The sequence below is a fragment of the Acanthopagrus latus genome, chromosome 7 (assembly GCF_904848185.1).
Source record: "Acanthopagrus latus isolate v.2019 chromosome 7, fAcaLat1.1, whole genome shotgun sequence".
NCBI lineage: Eukaryota > Metazoa > Chordata > Actinopteri > Spariformes > Sparidae > Acanthopagrus > Acanthopagrus latus.
In genome coordinates, this window is record NC_051045.1 from 18,835,177 (window position 1) to 18,854,230 (window position 19,054).

Genomic DNA, 19,054 nt, shown 5'->3' on the forward strand with positions numbered 1-19,054 from the left:
AAATCAAAGAGTTTGTTTATTTAGTTTGCTGATTAAAATGTATTCCACAAAGCTACTCAAAGCACCTTTAAACACGACTAAAACAAAGAGAGGATTCTTCATTTTCTGGTTTTCCTCCCTTGGCTTCATGCTGTTTTGGACCCTCGCGGGGTGTTGTCCAACAGGTGTCAGCCTAGTGCCAAGCAACAGTTTGTTTGCCCTCCATCGCATGTATGCTCAGCAGACCACCCATGCTCGCCTGTGTGAAAGTCACACAATGTTCTAACTGTATTTACGGCTCCTTTTCATGGGGAAAACCTGTTTTAAAAAGAGCAGCTCTTTCTCTTTTGCTGCTGTGTGTCAGCAGCAGATGCGTGCTGCGACTTTCTTTTCCCTGCCCTATTGATTATTCAGAGGATCGATACAGATGCATTGCGGATGCTTGTGTCACTCACTGTCTGCCCAAGATGGTGAGAGGTAGCTTGTAGTGTAGCTGTGCCCTACGACAGACACTTTCTTGGCTCCTGGCTGTGTGATTAAGGATTATGAGAGACAGCTCGCAGCTCTGTTTACACCTCGCTCCATTCATTCAGAGAGCATTTAAAAAGTTGGTTGCCTTTGCTTTCTGCTGGCATGAACCGGCCTGTCGCGCTGTGTTTCGAGGAGTCTGCGCCGTCTTGATTAATAAGTTAACGGCCTGTTTCCAAGTGTGTGTGTTGCTGATATTGCGGGGTTTGCAAACAGAAGGGCTGGCTGCGCTCCAAGAGCAGAGCACGTCCTCCACGGGGCCGGACCACGAGGGCTGAAACCACCTTACTGCCCCAATCCAGACGCCCTCCTCCCAGCCCAACCTGCCCCCTTTGCTCCTCAACCCGCCCAGCCCACCGCCACCAGTACCAGCAGCACCCCTCCTCCACTCCCAGCTCAGTCACTCACACACTCTCTTTTCTCTCTCCTGCTGTGTGCCAGTCCCTCTCTCTCTCTCTCTCTCTCTTTCCCTCCACTTCCTCAAAGTGGCCAGAGCTCCTCTCTCCTCTCTTGTCCTCTTTACATCCCTCCACCACTCTTTGTCTCCCTCCTCCAGCTGTGAGAGCAAGGCCGCTTGTCTTCTCCTCAAGTCTTAAAGGGGATCCTCTGGCCCAAACTTCTCCTGAAGACTTTATTTTCCTTCCTGACCTCTCCTTTTTTTATTTCGGTCCTTAACCCTTCCCCTCCGGAGAGGCCGGTCGGTGTGCGTCTGGCGTGTGCGCAGCAGCGTGTGCGAGGGCTCTGGTGTCGCGCTCTTTGCCCCTGAAGGGAGTCCCCGAAGGTTGTGACTGAAGTGAAGGAGAGACGTTTTCACCACCATGAATGTTCAGCTGCTGCTCCTGTTGGCCCTGGCTGGCCCTTTCTGCGCCCTCACCCATGCAAGTAAGTGAAGCCTGTGCGATCACCGTCCCTGCTGTTAGCACACTGTGTCCCCTCACTCCCTCTGCCTCCCATGTGCCCACACCACTCTTTGTCTGCTTTTAATCCCTGTTTGATTGGACTATAAATCTATGGAGGCTGCCTCCAGAAGGTAGAATAAACTCAATTTTCAACGTGTGCCTAATGAATTAAATTATTGCACTCAAGTATTTTGCTTTTTTTTTTTTTTTTTTTTGTAACATGTTCACTCTTAAATCATCGCTGTAAGCTGCCTCTGACAACTGCCATATGTTCCATTGTAACTGAGAATCCCCCTGATGGGAGAGTAAAACTCTGGTTGAAGGTGTTAATTTAACAAAGAGGGGGCGACTCAAACGGTCGGTCTGTGTTGATTTTAAGCAATTGGCCTCCCTCTGTCTTGCTATCTCATTTTTTTTATTTATTTATTTATTTTTTTTGCCCCGCTGTGAGCACCGGACAGGAGGAAAAGTTTGATTTGAACACGCGAGAGAGAAATGTGATGTAATAGCAGGAGCTCTGCTGCCTCGTGTCTGTTAATTCTTGGCACTGCCAAAGAGAAGAAAGGAATATCCTTTGGACGGTTCCCAAAAGCAGTGCTCATGCACAGGGAGGGATGGAGGGAGAGGAGGCGGAGGGGGGGGCCGGCTGTAAACTGTAACATACACCGCGCACATTTAACTGAAAGCTTATCCTCTGTCTCCTCTCACTTTACTCCTGATCTTCTCATTTTCTCTCATGTTGCAGCTTCTTTCTTCCTTTTCCTCTGATATTTCTCCCTGCATCCGTTGCCCCTCTCTCTGTACGTATGTTTTCCCTTTCTTCCCTCCTTCCTGCTTCCTCCCTTTTCCTTGACCAGCAGCAGTGTTTGCCCAGAGGAAGCAGGCAGGCCCGGTGGGCGTGTGGCTGAGGCCTGAGGGAACTGTAGGGCAGGGCTGGTTTGCGTGTGAGTATTAATAGAGAGAGGCTCTATATTTAAGAGGGTCATATGGATGAGAGAGAGGAGCAAGGGACGGGAAGAGAGAGAACACCCGGTACGTGATGAGCTTTAAGAGGTGCCCCACCCTCTTTTCCCCGCATGTTGTTAGACCGTGCGGCGCGCCGCCCCTTGGCATTTACCCATCTTTGGTGGGGTATCAAGCTTTACCACTTGAAGCCCCCCCCTCCCCACACACACACACACACTCACTTGAAGCCCCCCCATCTCTTAACAGTCCTCCGCCTTTCTCCAACTTCCCTTCCCCTGCGCCAGCTTGATGGGTCTAGTCCCTGGGGGACAGGCTTGGTGTAGACACGGGGGCAGCAGAGAGGGGCTGGGACTATTCTTAAACAACAACCTTTACCGGTTGGAGACGACATGCCTGCACCATTTCCATGGAGGTTTACTCTAAAAAAGAAAGTGTGAATGATCTGGACTCAGTGGTCTCAGTTTTGCAAAGCAGAGGTGAAACAAAGAAAACCGCTTCACAAATGGGGTCTTTTAACTCCCTCACGCCTGCTTACTTAACTAGCATACCCCATGTATCCTGTAAAACCCCCCACCTCCTCCCTCACACCGCTGCCCCCACCTCCTCTGGTCTCCTCCTTAATGAGTTTTGTCTGCCTCTCTGGGCCTATAACATCGGCGTCACATCTGGCTGCTGAAGGGAGAGGTCAATGCCCTTTGTCCGTGCCCACTTCTAGCCTCGAATGTTGCGCTCACGCTCCAAATATGAGGCGCATGCCGGTAAGGAGTGTGACGAAAGGGGCGCTTCTCACGTCAACTGTGTATCGTTTTGAGAGGAAGAAGAAAACGAAAAACGCTCAGTCATACTTTAAAAAATTTCCACAAGGAGAAAGAAACATCTGTTTATGGAAAGGAGCGTGAGGCCATTTTTGGCCAGCACCGAGCCCTGACGACTCGAGACTGTAGCAGGGCTTCAGGGTACGGCCCAGAACTCCCTGTGGAGTTTTTTTTTGTGTGTGTGTGTGTGTGTGTCTCCTCTGTGAGCACTGACACAAATGTCTCATATCTCTAGCACCTACGTGTGTTTCAGGGTGAGCCATGGTGCAAGAGACAGTCAGGAAAAAAAAAAGAAGTAGAGCTGCTGACTAAAGGAACACTTACACAACTGGGCGGGTGTTTTATGATGTGGGAGTTGGATTTGAAGGTTAAGAGGGATGATTAGAGTTACATTAAGAGGCCCGTTTTATGAAAAACTAGGTCAGGAGCGTTGCTTTTATCTGGAGTTCAAGAGTGATGCCATGCTGTGGTTTCATTTCATGTCATCCCTGCCCTGATTCACTACATTTTTAGGAATGTAATCAGACCTGTTAGGCCTACGATTAAAGGCCCACTTGAGCTCAGTCTGGACCAGTTACCGCCCCTGGCATCCAGATGTTGCCTGTCCTCCTATCTAAGTTGGACCGCGAGGGGAAAAAATGAGCCCCTGTGCGAGTGTGGACGCTCATTGTGTTGCGTGGCGATAAGATGGGCTGAGAAAATTCCACTCTTGTCTCCTGCATGAAATCCCCCCACGTGCACTGCATGGCACGCCCCGGCATCTCCACAGCTGACTCCTGCCGCCCGGCGCGGGGGGGGAGTCCACGCCGGGCGGCAGGGGAGGTGGGCAGGGCGCCTGTCTCTCTCTGCGTTTCCCTCCTCCGGCGCTGCGAAAACATTCCTGGTCTCCGAAGGTGGACGCTCTCACACTCCCTCACACCGTCTGCACACGGACCCTCTCCCTCCCACACGGGGCTGTGAATTAGTAGCTGGCTCACACACACAGACGGGGGGGCTCAGTGACAGCTGATTGTGATCGTAATGGATGGAGGCCGCTACTCCCTCCTTCCTGTCTCGCACTGTATATCGCCGTGTCCCCTCCCTCAGTCTTTCACTCTCTCTGGAGGTTTTGTTTGTGCCAGGCTGGACTGAAGCCCCACATGGGTGCCTCCACCTCTCTCTCCCAGCTTTTTCGCCGTGTTCCCTTTGCCACTTTTTATCTCTTTCCGCCTGCCTGCCTGCCTGCCTGCCTCTGTCCCCTCCTGTGTATCTACATCCCATCATTCAACCTTGTGTGAGGGAAATTTCTAACCCAGCACCATTTACAGTTAAAATTATGATGCTGTATTAGTATTTGAATTACTGTTCTTTGACAGACAGCGTCAACACTTCCCACCTGTTGTGCTCCTTCTGGGTCCTGAATGTCGTCTTCCAGCTTCCCTAAAAATTCTCTTATGTGTGTCTGACTTAGTTTTTGTAGGAAAAACGTATAATCACCCCATTAGAAAACTTAAAATGGCCCCTACTCATTCCCCCTCATTAAAAATTCGAGTTTAACTGCCCAACACGGGATGTCTCCTACTGCACCGTAAGTTGTTTTCTGAACTGGAGGCTTCAGGTTTCCAAATCACACTCATGTTTGCTGAATACTGGACCGGGCTCGGCTTCAGAGCTATTTGTGATGTCACGCTGGCCCGCCTCTTAATATCAGATCTTAAATGAGCACAGAGAACCCTCACACGTTCAGCACTGAATGTGAAAACAGCATTCTAGTGTCAGAGTCTGCGCCTGCATCACTCGACAAAGTGAAGCTCAAACATTCACCTGTAGGAACAAGAGGAAAAACACAGTTTGGACTGAGCGGGGCTTTAAGAGGAGTGGGGGAAGTTTTCAGTGGCCGAGGCAGCCATAGGTTTACACGCACACACACACACACACACACACACACACACACACACAAACATAAACACTTGCCGTATGAACCCATTGCCACTTGCTGATGCTTGTTAATTACCAGGATGATTTCAGGCTGTTTCATGCGAGGGAGCGTGTGTGGTCACAGTGATGTAATCGCGGGTAAAATGACCTGGCTGCTCCACTGAAAATGTGGAATAATAAGGACAGCGCCGCAGTTACATAAACGTTTCTCAGTCTAGGGTTGAAAGAATGAAAAAGAAAAAGTGGGAGCGCCTCCAAGTCGGCTGTGTTTTTACTTGCTGAGCGGTGCGCAGAGTTGAGCTGAGCTGAGGGTTTTTGAATTTGTCGTCATCATGGTAAGCGCGAGTGTGTGCCCTGTGCTCAAGCCCCGCTGTGTTGGTAGATAACCTCACCAGCGTCAGGAGGTCCTGTTCTGGATCTGACCCATGCGCTGCAACCCCCCTGAGGATTAATTCACAGGCGTGCTAACCGCTGCGCACAGTCACACTTCTTCTTGCTGCGAGCAAACCAGAGACCAATGTTCAGTGTGTAAAATCAAGCGGCAGAAGGGACACAGGTTCTGCTCCCTCTGAGCTCCCCTCCACCCCTCCTGCCCTCCCTTTCGCTTTCTCTCCAGGGATTCAGCCCTTCTCAAAGGTTTCAGCGGTAACAAACCTCTCCTTAGGGAGTGGCAGGGTCATGGGGCGAAGGGACGGACGAGGAGTAGATTAAAAGGAACGGAGAGAGGAGAGGATGTAGACCGCAACAGTCTCACCGTGTTACTCACTGATGCAGCTGCAGTCGGGTTCGTGAGCACAGTGGGGAGGAAATACTACTCTGAGCTAATTGTGGGAACCGTACACATAATGAACCAATTGTTAGAGGGGGCTGAGGGGGCGATTACACATAGCGTACGGCCATACTCTGTGAAGCGCAGACCGTTTTATCATCGCTTACAGACGTTCCAAACAAACAGTCTGCGTTGCCTTTTGAAAATCCCCCCTCTTCTGTACCCCGTGGGAACAAATGTTTTGTTATATTTACCCCCGCCTGTTCCTAATGAACCCGCAAGCCGACACGGGGACTAGGAATAACTGCACCGTTTGTTGGACAAGTCCAGTCATTCTTCAGCGTTATTTTTACCCTTGTAAAGTATTCTCTATTATTTCAAGTATTTGGAACAATCGGAGGGAAAACGGAGAGGGAAGAGAGCATGATGTCAGCTGCTAAGTTTAGAGACGCTTGTTTCTGCCTCCCTGGAGTCAGAGCGTTTTGAGGGAGAAGCAGAAGAAGCGATTTCGGGCCAACATCTTGTCAGTGGAAAGTTAACTGCAGACCGTAATTTGAGTGCCACAGTGAAAATCTACCTCCTTAATTTTCGAAGCAGCGCTGTCCAGGCTGGGCTTTTCAGTTGTGGCTGGGAGGGATGATGGGAGGATGGAGCTTGGGTTATTGGAAGGAAATTATTAGGTTGAAGTCAGGCCGCTTCTCAGTCCAGACTTTGATGAGAGACACAAGGGTGAAAACACGTCTTTATACAGTCGCTAAGTGCAAAACGAGAGCCTCCATTTTAGTCCTCTGAGCTCTGGCGAAATGTGATTTTCAGCATCCAAAGAAGACATGCAGGATGCTTATAAATCTTTCTAATCATGACGAAAGAGAAACAGAAGTTAAAGATGCTTTCGAGATCCGATCTGCGTCGGACGTTCCCTTCATCAGGCCTCCCGGAGAAGATTTGGTTCAGGGGCGCACGATCAGGCGTCGTCCTCGGCAGCCCCACCCTTCAAAGGCTGCACATGTTAAGTGTCTGAGGGTTAACAAGCCATCCCGTGCTCTCCTCGCACGTCAGCTGGGAGCGAGGCAGAGGATGTGGCATACCAATGCGCTAACGCAGACAGGATGGAGAAGGGGAGGGGTAGGGATCCTTCTAATGAAGTCATGGGGCGTGGTGGCCACCCGTTTACGGTAGCCATGTTACAAGTATGAGAAAGAGGAAAGGTCACGTCATCGCACCATCATGTCAGGGAGGGATCTAATTATTTAGCATATTCACTTTGACCTCCATTGTATCCATACATAACATTTTGTCCTGCTACTGAACTTAATATAAACAACCAAGAGGCAGAACAATGTAGTGGGTCAATATGAAAAAATGATATAGGACTGGACAATCATTCAATTGTGTATATCGGTATGTTTTTTGTGTTGTGCTGGCTGTGAAAACAAATATACCTCAACAAAATTACTTTATTTTGTATATTTTGGTTGTATATATTTCTTTTTGCATTGTTGGCATTCTGTGGAGAGCCAAGGAAGAATTTCATTGTCCAGGGAATCATGCTTCTTTGCTGTGCTCATGACATTAAACACTTTGAATCTAATTCAACATTCTTGTTTTGAAAGTATTACAACCCTTACAGCCTTATATTATGTATTGTGGACATTTTTGAGCTAACTCGAAACATGAAAAAAATGTTTTTACATGTATACAATAACAACAAAACAATCCACAGCCACAGCAACAGATTGTACTCCTACATTACACCTGGATTTGAACCCATCCGTGACGACTTATTTCTCTCTCCAGGCCCCACAGCTCTCCCTGAAGACCTTGGAGATGAGGGAGACTTACCTACCGTTACAGAGGGTCCAAAGTTGGACTTATCTCTCGTCACTGGTGCTCCTGCTGCAACCGAAGCAGCAGAAGTAGCCCAAGACCAGGTCGTAACAGATGCTGCAGTAGCAGCTGAAATAGATGCTGCAACAGCAGCTCCAGGAGAGGCTGCAACAGAGGCGGCGCCCGCTGTAGTCCTTACTGAGGAGCCCGTCGCAGACACAGAAGCGCCTGTCGCCTCTACGGCTGCAGCACCAGAGCAGCTTATCACCGAGGCTCCTGCGGTGGAGGCCCCTGCCCCCACCGATGAAGCAGAGGGGGAGGACCCCCCTGTGGTGCCGACGTCAGCCGCCGAAGTAGAGGAGGAGGTGCTCTACGTTGAGGTTGAAGGTGAGGATTGCTTGAAGACAGGCGTTACTATCGACTGACATGCGGAATCTCTTCAAATGTGACCCTTCTCCCTCTTTTGCCTAACATGTTATTCCCCCTGTCAGAGATGTTATTGATCTCCTCCATAGATAGATGGCGTGGGATCCACTTGCCTACATGTGACATGAAGGGTGGTAGTTTCAAAACCTGAACTCTCGACTCTCTGTCCTGCAGGCCTGTCATCTGGCCAGGTAGCCGGCATCGTGATCGGCGCTCTGTTGGCAGTTGTCATTCTCATCGCCGTGGTGATCGCTGCCGTGAGGAGGATGGGCAAATACTCGTAAGTACCTCACCTCGGGGCGGCGGAATCCACGTTAACGCAGCCAGTTGAACAAATGTTAGAACAGGATAGATGTTTATTGTCATTGTTTCAGAAACAACCAAACGCGGTGTTGCGCGGTGAGTCACCACCTCTGGCTCTCCTGTAAACACGGAGTGAAACAGCGTGAGCTTTTTAGTCATCACGGACACATCCTGTGATGAAATAACACAGGCAGTGATGTAATGGCTCCAGGGGGAGGGAGAGCTGCTCCGTGTGATAAGATGACCTCGCATGCCCAGCACAAACTGTGGTAGCATTTTGACCATAATTGGTCTCTGCTGTTAGACGCGTCCGAGAGGCGACCGATCTTCATGAGAGCAAAAGGGGTCCCATCAGAAGCGACAGTGTTCCCACGGCGCGCGAGCCTCCCCCTCTGAGAATACCGTCTTGAGCTGCATGTCTGCGCTAACGATGAATGTTTCTTGTGTCACAGGTCCGCCAAGAACAAAAGACCGGCGAAAAAAGAGAGCGTTCTGGTTTCTGTACATGTCCATTTGATTCTCTCCGCTAATTGTTATAACCCCTCGCCCATCATGATTCTAATTCGTGTAAAATGTGTAACAGATGTCCTCCCCCCACCCTCCAAAGAAAACACTCACATGAGCCTGATGCTCGTCGCTGCCTTCTCTTCTGACGCACAGCCCCGTGGCCCGAGGGGGAAAAATTGGGCATTCATGGTGACAAGTGGCTCTATTTGGCCTTGAAATTGGCTTGTTTATTGACTCAGTGTCTGTCTATGTGGCCAGTGGTCATCAAGCGGGCTGGTTTTCATGTCAACAGAGGGTTTGTGTTTGTCAGAAGTGGAGCAGCAACACAAAGTCGTCAACTTCAGTTCTTTTTTTTTTATTCTAATTATCAGTCTTTCCAGTTTGGTTTATTTGCCTATTTACAGTTTATTTCTCAGTATATCATCTTAAAGGTCCCATGTTATGCTCATTTTCATGCTTTAAGGTGCAAAAACACGTGATTTTTCTCACGACTTAACTGTGGATTAAGCGTTTTGATACTTTTACAGTACTTGTAGGGCAACTTCAGACTGCTTTATGTGGGAAAAACAAAAGACCTGAAAATCTCACCTCCTACAGAATGGGACCTTTAAGATCTTTGCTGACTTAAGTGACGCTCTGAAAGGGGCAACAGTAGTCCCCAAACTAATCTCGTCAACTCCCAAACAATATTCCTTCAAAAGAAAATGTCTCAATTTTTGTAAGGTTTTGCTAAAAACACGTCTCTTATTTAATCTTATTGAAGTTGTTTCTTTTCTGTATATTTACCCTTAATATTTTTAATCTTTTAAATTTAATTTACAAACCAGCTTTTTTTCACCACCCATTTTGTTGGCGTCTGTGTGAGAAACTGAATAATACACAATGACATGACTCTATTTGACTTTTTCAACTACAAACTGACAATTTCTATTTCATTTCTTTTCTTTCTCTCTCTCTCTCTTTTTTTTTTAAAATCCCACAGCCCCTGAGGAAAAAGCAGGCCAAGCAGCAGGAGCGTGCAAAGTTCTGGAAATTCTGAACTACTGAGCCGTGACGCCATTTCCGACCATTAAACCGAGCACGACACCAGAACTAAACTAATCTAACCAGGACTCTGGACTGTTGCCAAAAAAACGAGAGGGGGAAGGGAGGCTTGTGTGTGTTTATGTATGTACTGTATGTATGTGAGACAAGAGGGGCTACATGAGCAAACATCCTCACCTCCCCCCCGCCAACCCCCCAGCTACCTCCCTGACCTCCCCCACACACCCCAACACACAACCCCAAACCCCCCCCCACTGATATAAAAGGCTCCATCTTCCCCTACACCCTCGGAGAGAACAAAACAAGGTGACAGCAGGATGTCGCCGAGAATTTTCAGGCCTTTTCAAATGCATTGTTGAGAAAAAAAAAAAAAAAAAAGAGGGAGAAAGAACAGTAGGGGATTATCTGACACCTGGGGGTAAAATCTCTCCTTTAAAGAGTGGTTTGGATTTGCATGGATGTTTGAGAGGAAAAAATACTGACAAACCTTAAGGAAATTAAGCACACAAAGGACGGTGGGAGCAGGAGAGTCTGCTACAAATTCCACAGGATGTATATACAATGCAAGGGGACTACATAGTATACAGCTAATGACTTTCTCACATGTTGCATAGGCTAGCATTTGATAATATGGAATACACAGTACATGCAGGCTATTGTTGTGGCTAACAGACCTTTTTAAAAGCACCCCTGAGCACCAGCAAAAAAAAAAAAAACCCTCACTTTTCTCACGCAGCCAGAAATCCCGCGTGACGTTTCGGCCGACTGTATGAAGCACCGTGTGCAGAAGTCGTTTATTTGACGTGACACCCATGAGCTCTGAGGGGGGCTCGCGTGAGGCTAACGGGAATGGGAAAAAAAAGAAAGAAAGAAAGAAAGAAAAGGAAAAAAGGGCACCCTCATTCGCAAGAGTAACGTGACATTCTGCCCACTTTAACACTGACATATAAAAACCTAATACATATCTGTGAAATTTAGCAGAAGGGTTTGTGCCACTGTCTCTGGTATTCTCTAGGTAGTTAGGAGGATTTAAACTTTTGAAGTGCATTATTAATGTGAATTGACTGTACTTTTTAACTGCCACCCATTCCAAAAAAAAAAGAAAACAGCTCTGATGACTTCTGGCCTGCTCCTTGTAAAGGCTCACGCGCGGCCGGCGGTTATTAGACATAGTGATTGTGTCGACAATGAATCCATAGTACTTCTGTTAATAGTTACCAGAGCAAGCCATCCAGTCTTTAATTTGTGCTAACCCCAGATTGCGTGCACAGGACGACATTTTATAGTTGCACTTGGTTTTAGTGCACAGAGTTAGGCGGCAATGCCCCCCCCCCCCTTTTTTTGTTTGTTTTTTGCAACTGTAAGTGTGCTAAATGGGTGTACAAATAATGAAGTCTCAGCTTAGCTCCGCTTGCTTTACAAACTCGTTTAATACGTGCACTGAATGAGTGATGTAACGTTTAATGAATAGGCTTTAGACACTGCAAATGTTTGCAACGACATGTGTTTGTTTCCTCCCTTCTGCTTTGCCACACATTATCAGTCTTCTAGGTCTTTAATTTGTGCCATCTGATTTGTTTGAACCATTTTAATTTAATTGCAGTGTTTCTTGTTCATATTGTTTCAATAAAAAACTGAAAAACACTCCGCAGAGTATGTCTCTCTCTGTCTCTTCCTCCTCTCTTTTTGCCCTTCTGTGTGTGGGAACATCCCTCAATACCTTTTTTTTTTATAATAGCTGTTTATTCCCAGCAGACATTTCCTATTAATTAGATCACGTCGTTAACGTGGCAACGCCTAAAAGTCAACACATTCCTGGGCAGCACTGTATTAAGGCTTGAGTCAGGCCGACATGCTCGAGACAGTTAAAATCTCATGACACTTGTTTTCTGTGTCTAAGTGTGATCCACTCATCATTAGCAAGCTTCCACGCGGGCAGCATCCAGGCCGCTCTGATTGGCTCGTTCAGGCATTGCTTCAAATTTGAAAAAATCAAAACAAAAAAACAACCCCTTTCCAGCAGGGAGACAAACGGAACCAAATATGGAGGAACATATGGCCTCGGACCGTTGAGTCGGTTGAGCCCTCTGACAGTTAGGTGTGTTTTTTATGTCATGTTGTGGACTTTTTCATACGGTGCTGTTAAGCCGAGGCAAGGCTCCAACAGAAGGCTGCGAGCTGCACAGAGATGCTCTGTGTCTGGCTTCCTCTCCTCCGTGTGGTTTTAGGCACGGGCCCAACGCCCACCTCCCCAGCCTCTGCCCCACCGGCGAGCTTCATAACTCTCTTTAGCTCACTCTCGCGCCTCAGACTGCCCGGAACAATGGAGTCTTTTGAGAGGGGCAGATGGAGAGGCTATGGGCCGTGGCTGTGAAGCCGCTCGCCAGCAGCTCCCTCTCTCTCTCTCTCCCTTACAGCAAAAAGGGGAATTCTGTACATCGCTGCAGGGTGGAGTCACTTCCTGGGTGGGCACGGCATCGATCATGTGCATTTACACACACACACGCACACTTAGGAATACTCTGAAAGTGACCAAAACGTCTTACTTACTCTGTGCCTCAGCCCAACACGTGTTAAACCTATCACAGCAGTCGCGCTCCAGCAAAAATGTCCCAGCAGCAAGCGGCCATTAGGAAATGCTTTCAGAGTGTGTGATTCACTCTCAGTCACATTCATGACACACAAAGGTCTGTCTCATATTTAATTATCAGACTCGAACACCGCCTGCTTATGAGGTGTGCTGGCATAAATATGAGCCGAGTGTGTGAAAGCTCTGCATATCCACATGTGTATGTGTGTGTGTCTGGGCTGTACATGCTATGAGCTGTATAAACATACACGATGTACTGTGTGACCCCCTCTCACACACACACACACACACACACACACACACTTTTCCCTCATCTGCGGCTGACTGAAACGGGGAAGGAAGAAGCTCCAGCAGACAGACACAGGAGGAAATATCTTTCCCTCTAAATAAAACCAGACCGGTGTATTTTGATTAACACAAGAATGTGTGTTTACATGCATTTTTCTCTGTGCAGCGGGAACCCAGAAATAGCAGGTTACTTATAGCTGACTGTGAGCCGCCTGTTATGTTCCGCGCAGGAGAAACCAGCGGTCTGGACTGGTCTTCATTTTTTAATAGTAGGAAAACTGTTGGTGCCGACTCAGCAAGTTATAATCCTAGCAGTGTAAAGAAAGCACAGACTGTATAACAATGGAGGAATGAGGTTTTTTTTTTTTTTTTTTTTTCCGAATGCAGGGCTTAACATAAACACCAGGCATCCGGCTAATTCTGTTAGCATTTGTTCTTGGGCAGTTGATGCTGTCTGTCCTACAAGATGTTTTCCCTCGCAGCCTATCATAGCGTATTTAGATGTAAAAAAAAAACAAGTACAGGTGAATATAATAAACAGAATTATGTTAAAAAGTGTGTCACCTGAAACTAAGAATCACGTTCATTACCTTAAAATGATCCCTTTATCTATACAGAAGGAGCAGGTCCTCTTCCACAAATTCCGTCGTGTTGCGTCGTGTTTATTTTCTCTCCGGTCACAAAGAGGCTTCTCAAGAAAAGGTTTCTTGAGAACATCAACCTTTTTTTAAATTGCCAATAAAAGCTTGAGTATCTGCACGGTGTGTAGCAATATCCCACTGAGATGGCACTGAGCAATCAACAGTTAGTTATTCTGGTTAGTCCTTTAATGTATCAATTGGTTTCACTTTTCCTTACTGTTAGGTGGCCAAAAATCTCACAACACTGATTATTAGCCTGGATCAAGGAACAAGTCGGGTTGTTGCATTTTCACGAACATCTGAATCACTGTTTTTAATTTATGCAATTACTCACAGCAAAAATCATAAGTGCACTGCTCTGGCTCTGATGCAGCATGCAGTCTGCAACTGGAAGAACTAGTAACTACAGTGCCTCTGAAATGTAGCGGAGTGGAAGTATAAAGTATCAGAAAATGAAAATACTCAATTATAAGTACATCAACTTTTAGTGTAATAATAATAATACTTGAGTAGATGTACTAGTTACATTCCATCACTGTGCACAATGGCATTATTCAGTTTGCAACACAGAATGACTTCTTGTAGAAATCCTACATTTTCCCCCAAATTGATAAATTAAGGGACAAAACCAGAACAACTAACTGTTGATTCAGCTGGTGTTCCGCGTGTTCAGGGACATCTCACTGGGATATATGTAAGAAACATCCATTTATTCTCTGAATCACTTTTTCCTCTGACGGTTTGTGGAGCCTCGTAAGAAGAGAGAACATGCAAAAGGCCTCAGCTGACCCTCTTGCTAATATCGTGTCACTGTATCAGAAACTGTGCGAGAACATCGAATGGCCTCAATTCAGCGTCTGTATAAAACCACTATCTGGGACGTGAAGTTCTTGTTTGACAAAGCTCATTCTGCGGTTTCAACTCCACAGTTTATCTGGTTTCACAGGAAGTGATTCGGCAGTTGTATTACTGTTACAGACACAAAGAGGTGCTTTAAAATATGTTTACACCATACGACAGACAAGACACTCGTGTAAACAAGCAGCAGTTTTCTCCATGTGTGTTTATGTCTGCACCCTTCAGCAATCATGTCCTGGGAGGCGACATGAATGCGATCCTGCAGCGACTGGAGCCCAGTAGCAGTGTGTGAATGTGTACTTGCGTGCAAGGAGCGCCATATGTCAGGCCCGTAGAGCGCAGGGGTTTGTGATGTCACGAGATAAATGTCAGCCTATAGGCCAGTGGGCTTTGAGTGCTGCAGACAGCTGGGTGGATGGAGAGGGTGGGGCAGGGCTGGGGGGGGGGGGGGGGGGGGGGGGATAAAGTTGAGTGCTAGTGTGTGTGTGTGTGTGTTTGTGTGTGTGTGGCACTGATACTGTACAGATGATGCAAGGAATAACCGACTTTGCTTGTGTGTGACTGTGTGTGACTTGAAGACAGTGAAAGGGGAGAAGGATTGATGATGTGTGTCTGTGTGTACAGTATCTTGCGTGTGTGTGTGTTTGTGTGTGTGCAGAAGTGAGAAGGGGCAGTGATTCCAGAGGGCACACGTGTGTTTATTGGACTTTGAGGAATTATTGCCATGGGTGTGGCTTGTGTGTGTGTGTGTGTGTGTGTGTGTGTGTGTGTGTGCGCGCGCTCTGTCAGTACATAAATACACAGTACAGAGAGCTACAGTTGTGCGCACTTATGTAAAGTATCATGTGTTTTTGCACCGAACAGTTTGTATTTGTGCTCCGACATGCTCACATTTACATGTTCTTCCCTGCACATCTGGCGTCCCACGACATGAAGCAATAAAATTTGACTTCGTCGCAGTGACATGACCTGTTGTCTGATCACAGGCGAGGCTTTGTCTGTGCTGGGTGGCACACATTTCCTATAAGGGGCCCTTATTGTTTCATGCCAAAGCCCTGCTCACTGATCCTCCAGATACACAGACACGTTGTGGACCACCTCTCTCCCTCTTTGTCTCTCTTGTTCTACATGTTCATGTGCATGGTGAATGATTCATTGTGCACAGAGTCGTTGGCACGAACCGGCGCCCACTGCCACAGTATAAGCTGCCATGCATGTAATCTGGGGCACACTTTGTCTCAATTTTCTCTCACCATCACTCGGCTTCCTGTTTGCTTTAAATTTGTCCCCAAGAAAAGTAACACGTTTTCTGAGCTTCTGGTGTGCTTAAATTATGTTCCTTCCATTTTTTGTTGTGCTGTAATTTGCAAAAAAAAGCGACCACAAGAACCAAACATCCAACTTGGATACTCCAGCATGCATGCAAACGCCTGCAGAGCCCACCTCTCAAGTGCACAGTCATAAACGTGGAAAAATATCACAACACAGTCGGTATGCATAAATGGTCTCATTACAGTTGGCAGTGATGCAATTTAATCACCTGGAGGGAAACAGGAAATGAATCATGTAAAGAGGGGGAAAGTACATTTTCACCAGAGGCTTATATATGAGACATCTCCTGTTCTATTCTCTTAAATGTCAACTGCCTTTTAAAAGATGTACTATCATCTATATTCAGCCATGATGCAACAGAGTACAATTTCTGATAAACCTGTAGGGGAGACAAGGGATGGCTGTGACGTGTTTTGTTTCCGACTACTCCGACTGTACAATAGAATGTACCAACCGAAGCCAGTGTTTGTTTAGGAGAACTTCTGGGTAGAGAACCCCTGCATCATGCACGAGCTTACAATATAATGTCATTTTGTTTTTTCATGATATTACTTGCTATTAAATGCATATCTGAAGCTTTTTATCTGATTTATAGCAACACTTTTACTAACATTACGTTTGAGAGATAATTTACCTGTTGGGCTGCAGATTAAAAAAAAATTGAGTTTGCCCAAAACTAGCAGCTGATCTGAGATGTAACCGTCGGATAGATATCAAAGATTTAGCAAACTGACAAAGTGCATCAAATAAACACGGCAGAAACATCAGATAGGTTGGATTATTGTGATTAACGGTGCAATATGTAAGAATTTAGAATTTCAAAGGTCACTCAAAAAAAATAAATAAATAAAAAAACTCTCCTGATTTAACATATCCACTTCATACAAAAATAGACTGCTAGGTGTCAACCTGGAAGAGGCTGTTGTTGGTGAAACTGTGCTCTGGTAATCTGGACGATACTAAGAGTTGCACTGTAACAACCTGCAGCAGCAACTCGCAGCACCACCTGGGGTCGCTTGTATCAATAAGAGTAAAGAAAATAAAGAAAGTTAAATAAAAAAATATTACCACACCACAAAATATAGATGCTTACAGTGCCGGAGAACTAATCAGGACATGCCCATGACTTGTAACCTCGTGTTTGAGGTTGTACTTCACTGTAAGTTGATATGCAAACTTCCTGACCCAAAGGAAAGTAAAAATAGTGCCTGATTACACACTGATACACACACTGGTAACCGATTCCTACTTAGGTTTGCCTTGTTGACCTGCTCCCGTTCAGATGCTCCAGAACTTCACATGGAGGGAGGTCCAGAACACAAGTATGCTGCCTCACCAGTCAAGACATGCATTTGCTGCACACTGAAGACAGTTTGCTGTGACAGGCCACAAGCAACAAACCTTACTGTCTTTTACTGTCTTACTGACCTCATCTGATGCACATTTTACTGCATGTGGCCCAAGCACACCTCTCAGTTTGTATCCCCGTCAGCCATTGCTTAGCCCTCTGTGGCATCATTAACTGAAGCAGTGTGTGGATCAAACGTGCATACTTCTTCACACAGCTGTGAGATTTCAAGTGTAAGATTAGGAAACTAAATAGTCATATATGACATAGATCACATTTATTTTATGTCATCCCTTCTTGGCAAAAGTGCTGTTACAATGATCCCAGGTCTCCCCTATATATATTGAGCTGCTTTCAGTTTGAGCACAAGTCATTCCTACTGCGTGACAGACTTTGACTGCTTAGCCATGTGTGTAACACGGCTTCCAGGCGGTCAGCACCTGCTTATACGATGATTTGACGTATGTGTCTGACCAGTGGGCCCAATTGTGAGCTGCTCCTCATAATTCCACAGCTGCAATTGCCATCACCAGTGAACGACATGCTGGAGCCTTGGCCGTGTCCAGAGTGAGTCGCTATGATGAGTTATAAATAAAAACACTGTCTAACAACACATTTAGTTCCTCAAGAGCTCATGGCATAGCACCGTGTCAGCGACTGTGCTGCAAAGTTTGGGTTGAATCTCAAATGCAGAGCGAGGGAAAAGCCTGAGCAGACAGAGGCCTGTTGTTTATGATCTTTCATTATAGCTCACTGGCAGGCTGGCATGTAGTTTGATAGCGAAACACCTCTCAGCCTACATACCATGCATGTGCCATGAGAACACCACCCATGTGCTGCACAATGTCACAGATATATATGTGGGGTCTGGTGAACTCCTACATCTCCTTCTCAAAGAATGTCTTTTACTCTGGTATGATTCCGGAGGTGGAAATACGACCATGCGAAACCAGCTGGTAGCTTTCTATCAGTGTAGGTGTGAGCTTTATATGAGATGGTGCCTTGTGATTCAATTGACGATTGTTGAGGGAAAACAGAGAGCTGGTCAGGGGGAGAGAACACACACTGGAGCACATCATAAATCTTCGTTCTGTCAGCTCAGTTTGGCTTCTGTTTTCTCAGCAGCTGTGAAACAGACATGACAATGGGGATTCAGCACACTGACATATGGCTTTTGCTACAACATTCAAATTAAAATTGCCATTGAACGTGAACATGTGTGTGCAAGATGAAACTACTTTCAAGGAAAAAGTGTGTGCATGTATGTAGATTAAAATAAAATGGCCTTTTGTTGTCTTGACTTTTGAGTAACCTCTTTCGCGGAGAAGTGTACAATACAGTGGTCATCTGGTTGTCTATTTAGTATATTTGAAAATAATCTCAAAACTACTATATGCTGTAATTGACAATATGGTTAAACCATTAATATCGTAAGATATTAATATTACACATCTTAAAATGTATATGCCAGGTAAACAACACAGCAAAGCTTTTCCCTCCTTCTATATGCTATCTTTATCATCTTTTCTTTATGATATTGCGCCCTCTACTGGCCAGACTAATACACTGCAAGGACAGAGTCTGCTCAGAATTGACACATGATTTATGGTCGAGTTCTTAAAAAATTCAAGCATTCAGTTCAAATTTAAATAAATTATATCATTATCATTATTGAATGAATTTGTTGTCGCATATTTGAGAACTCGAATGCATTTTTGAGAATGTAAAGTTGTTAGGTAAACAAAGTTAAAAACTCAAAATTAAAAATGGTCATCGTGTAAAAGTAGGCAACTGTTTCATTTATATTATTTAAATAATGAAAACAAGTTTTATATATATCTATGTATGTATTTGTAATTTTGGTGGATGTCTGTGATATGCATTATCATGAAACAAATGGTACAGGGTGCCAGTGATGCTTCTCATTTCAACCTGAGGTGACTTCTTCTTCTTCTTCTTCTTCTTTTTCTTCTTCTTCTTCCTCCAGCGCTCAACAAACCTGTTGCTGATTGGCCCG

The 19,054-nt window shown here is 45.9% G+C and overlaps 1 protein-coding gene across 1 annotated transcript; it reads left to right on the top strand.

Moving 5' to 3' along the window:
• The first annotated feature begins 943 nt into the window (after positions 1-943).
• Positions 944-11,625, top strand: si:ch211-156j16.1 (uncharacterized protein LOC564557 homolog). The gene is made up of 4 exons (XM_037105575.1): positions 944-1,389; positions 7,671-8,087; positions 8,301-8,406; positions 9,919-11,625. Exons 1-4 carry the CDS (start codon positions 1,326-1,328, stop codon positions 9,923-9,925), a joined length of 594 nt encoding a protein of 197 aa, XP_036961470.1. The 5' UTR covers positions 944-1,325; the 3' UTR covers positions 9,926-11,625.
• Positions 11,626-19,054: the final 7,429 nt, after the last annotated feature.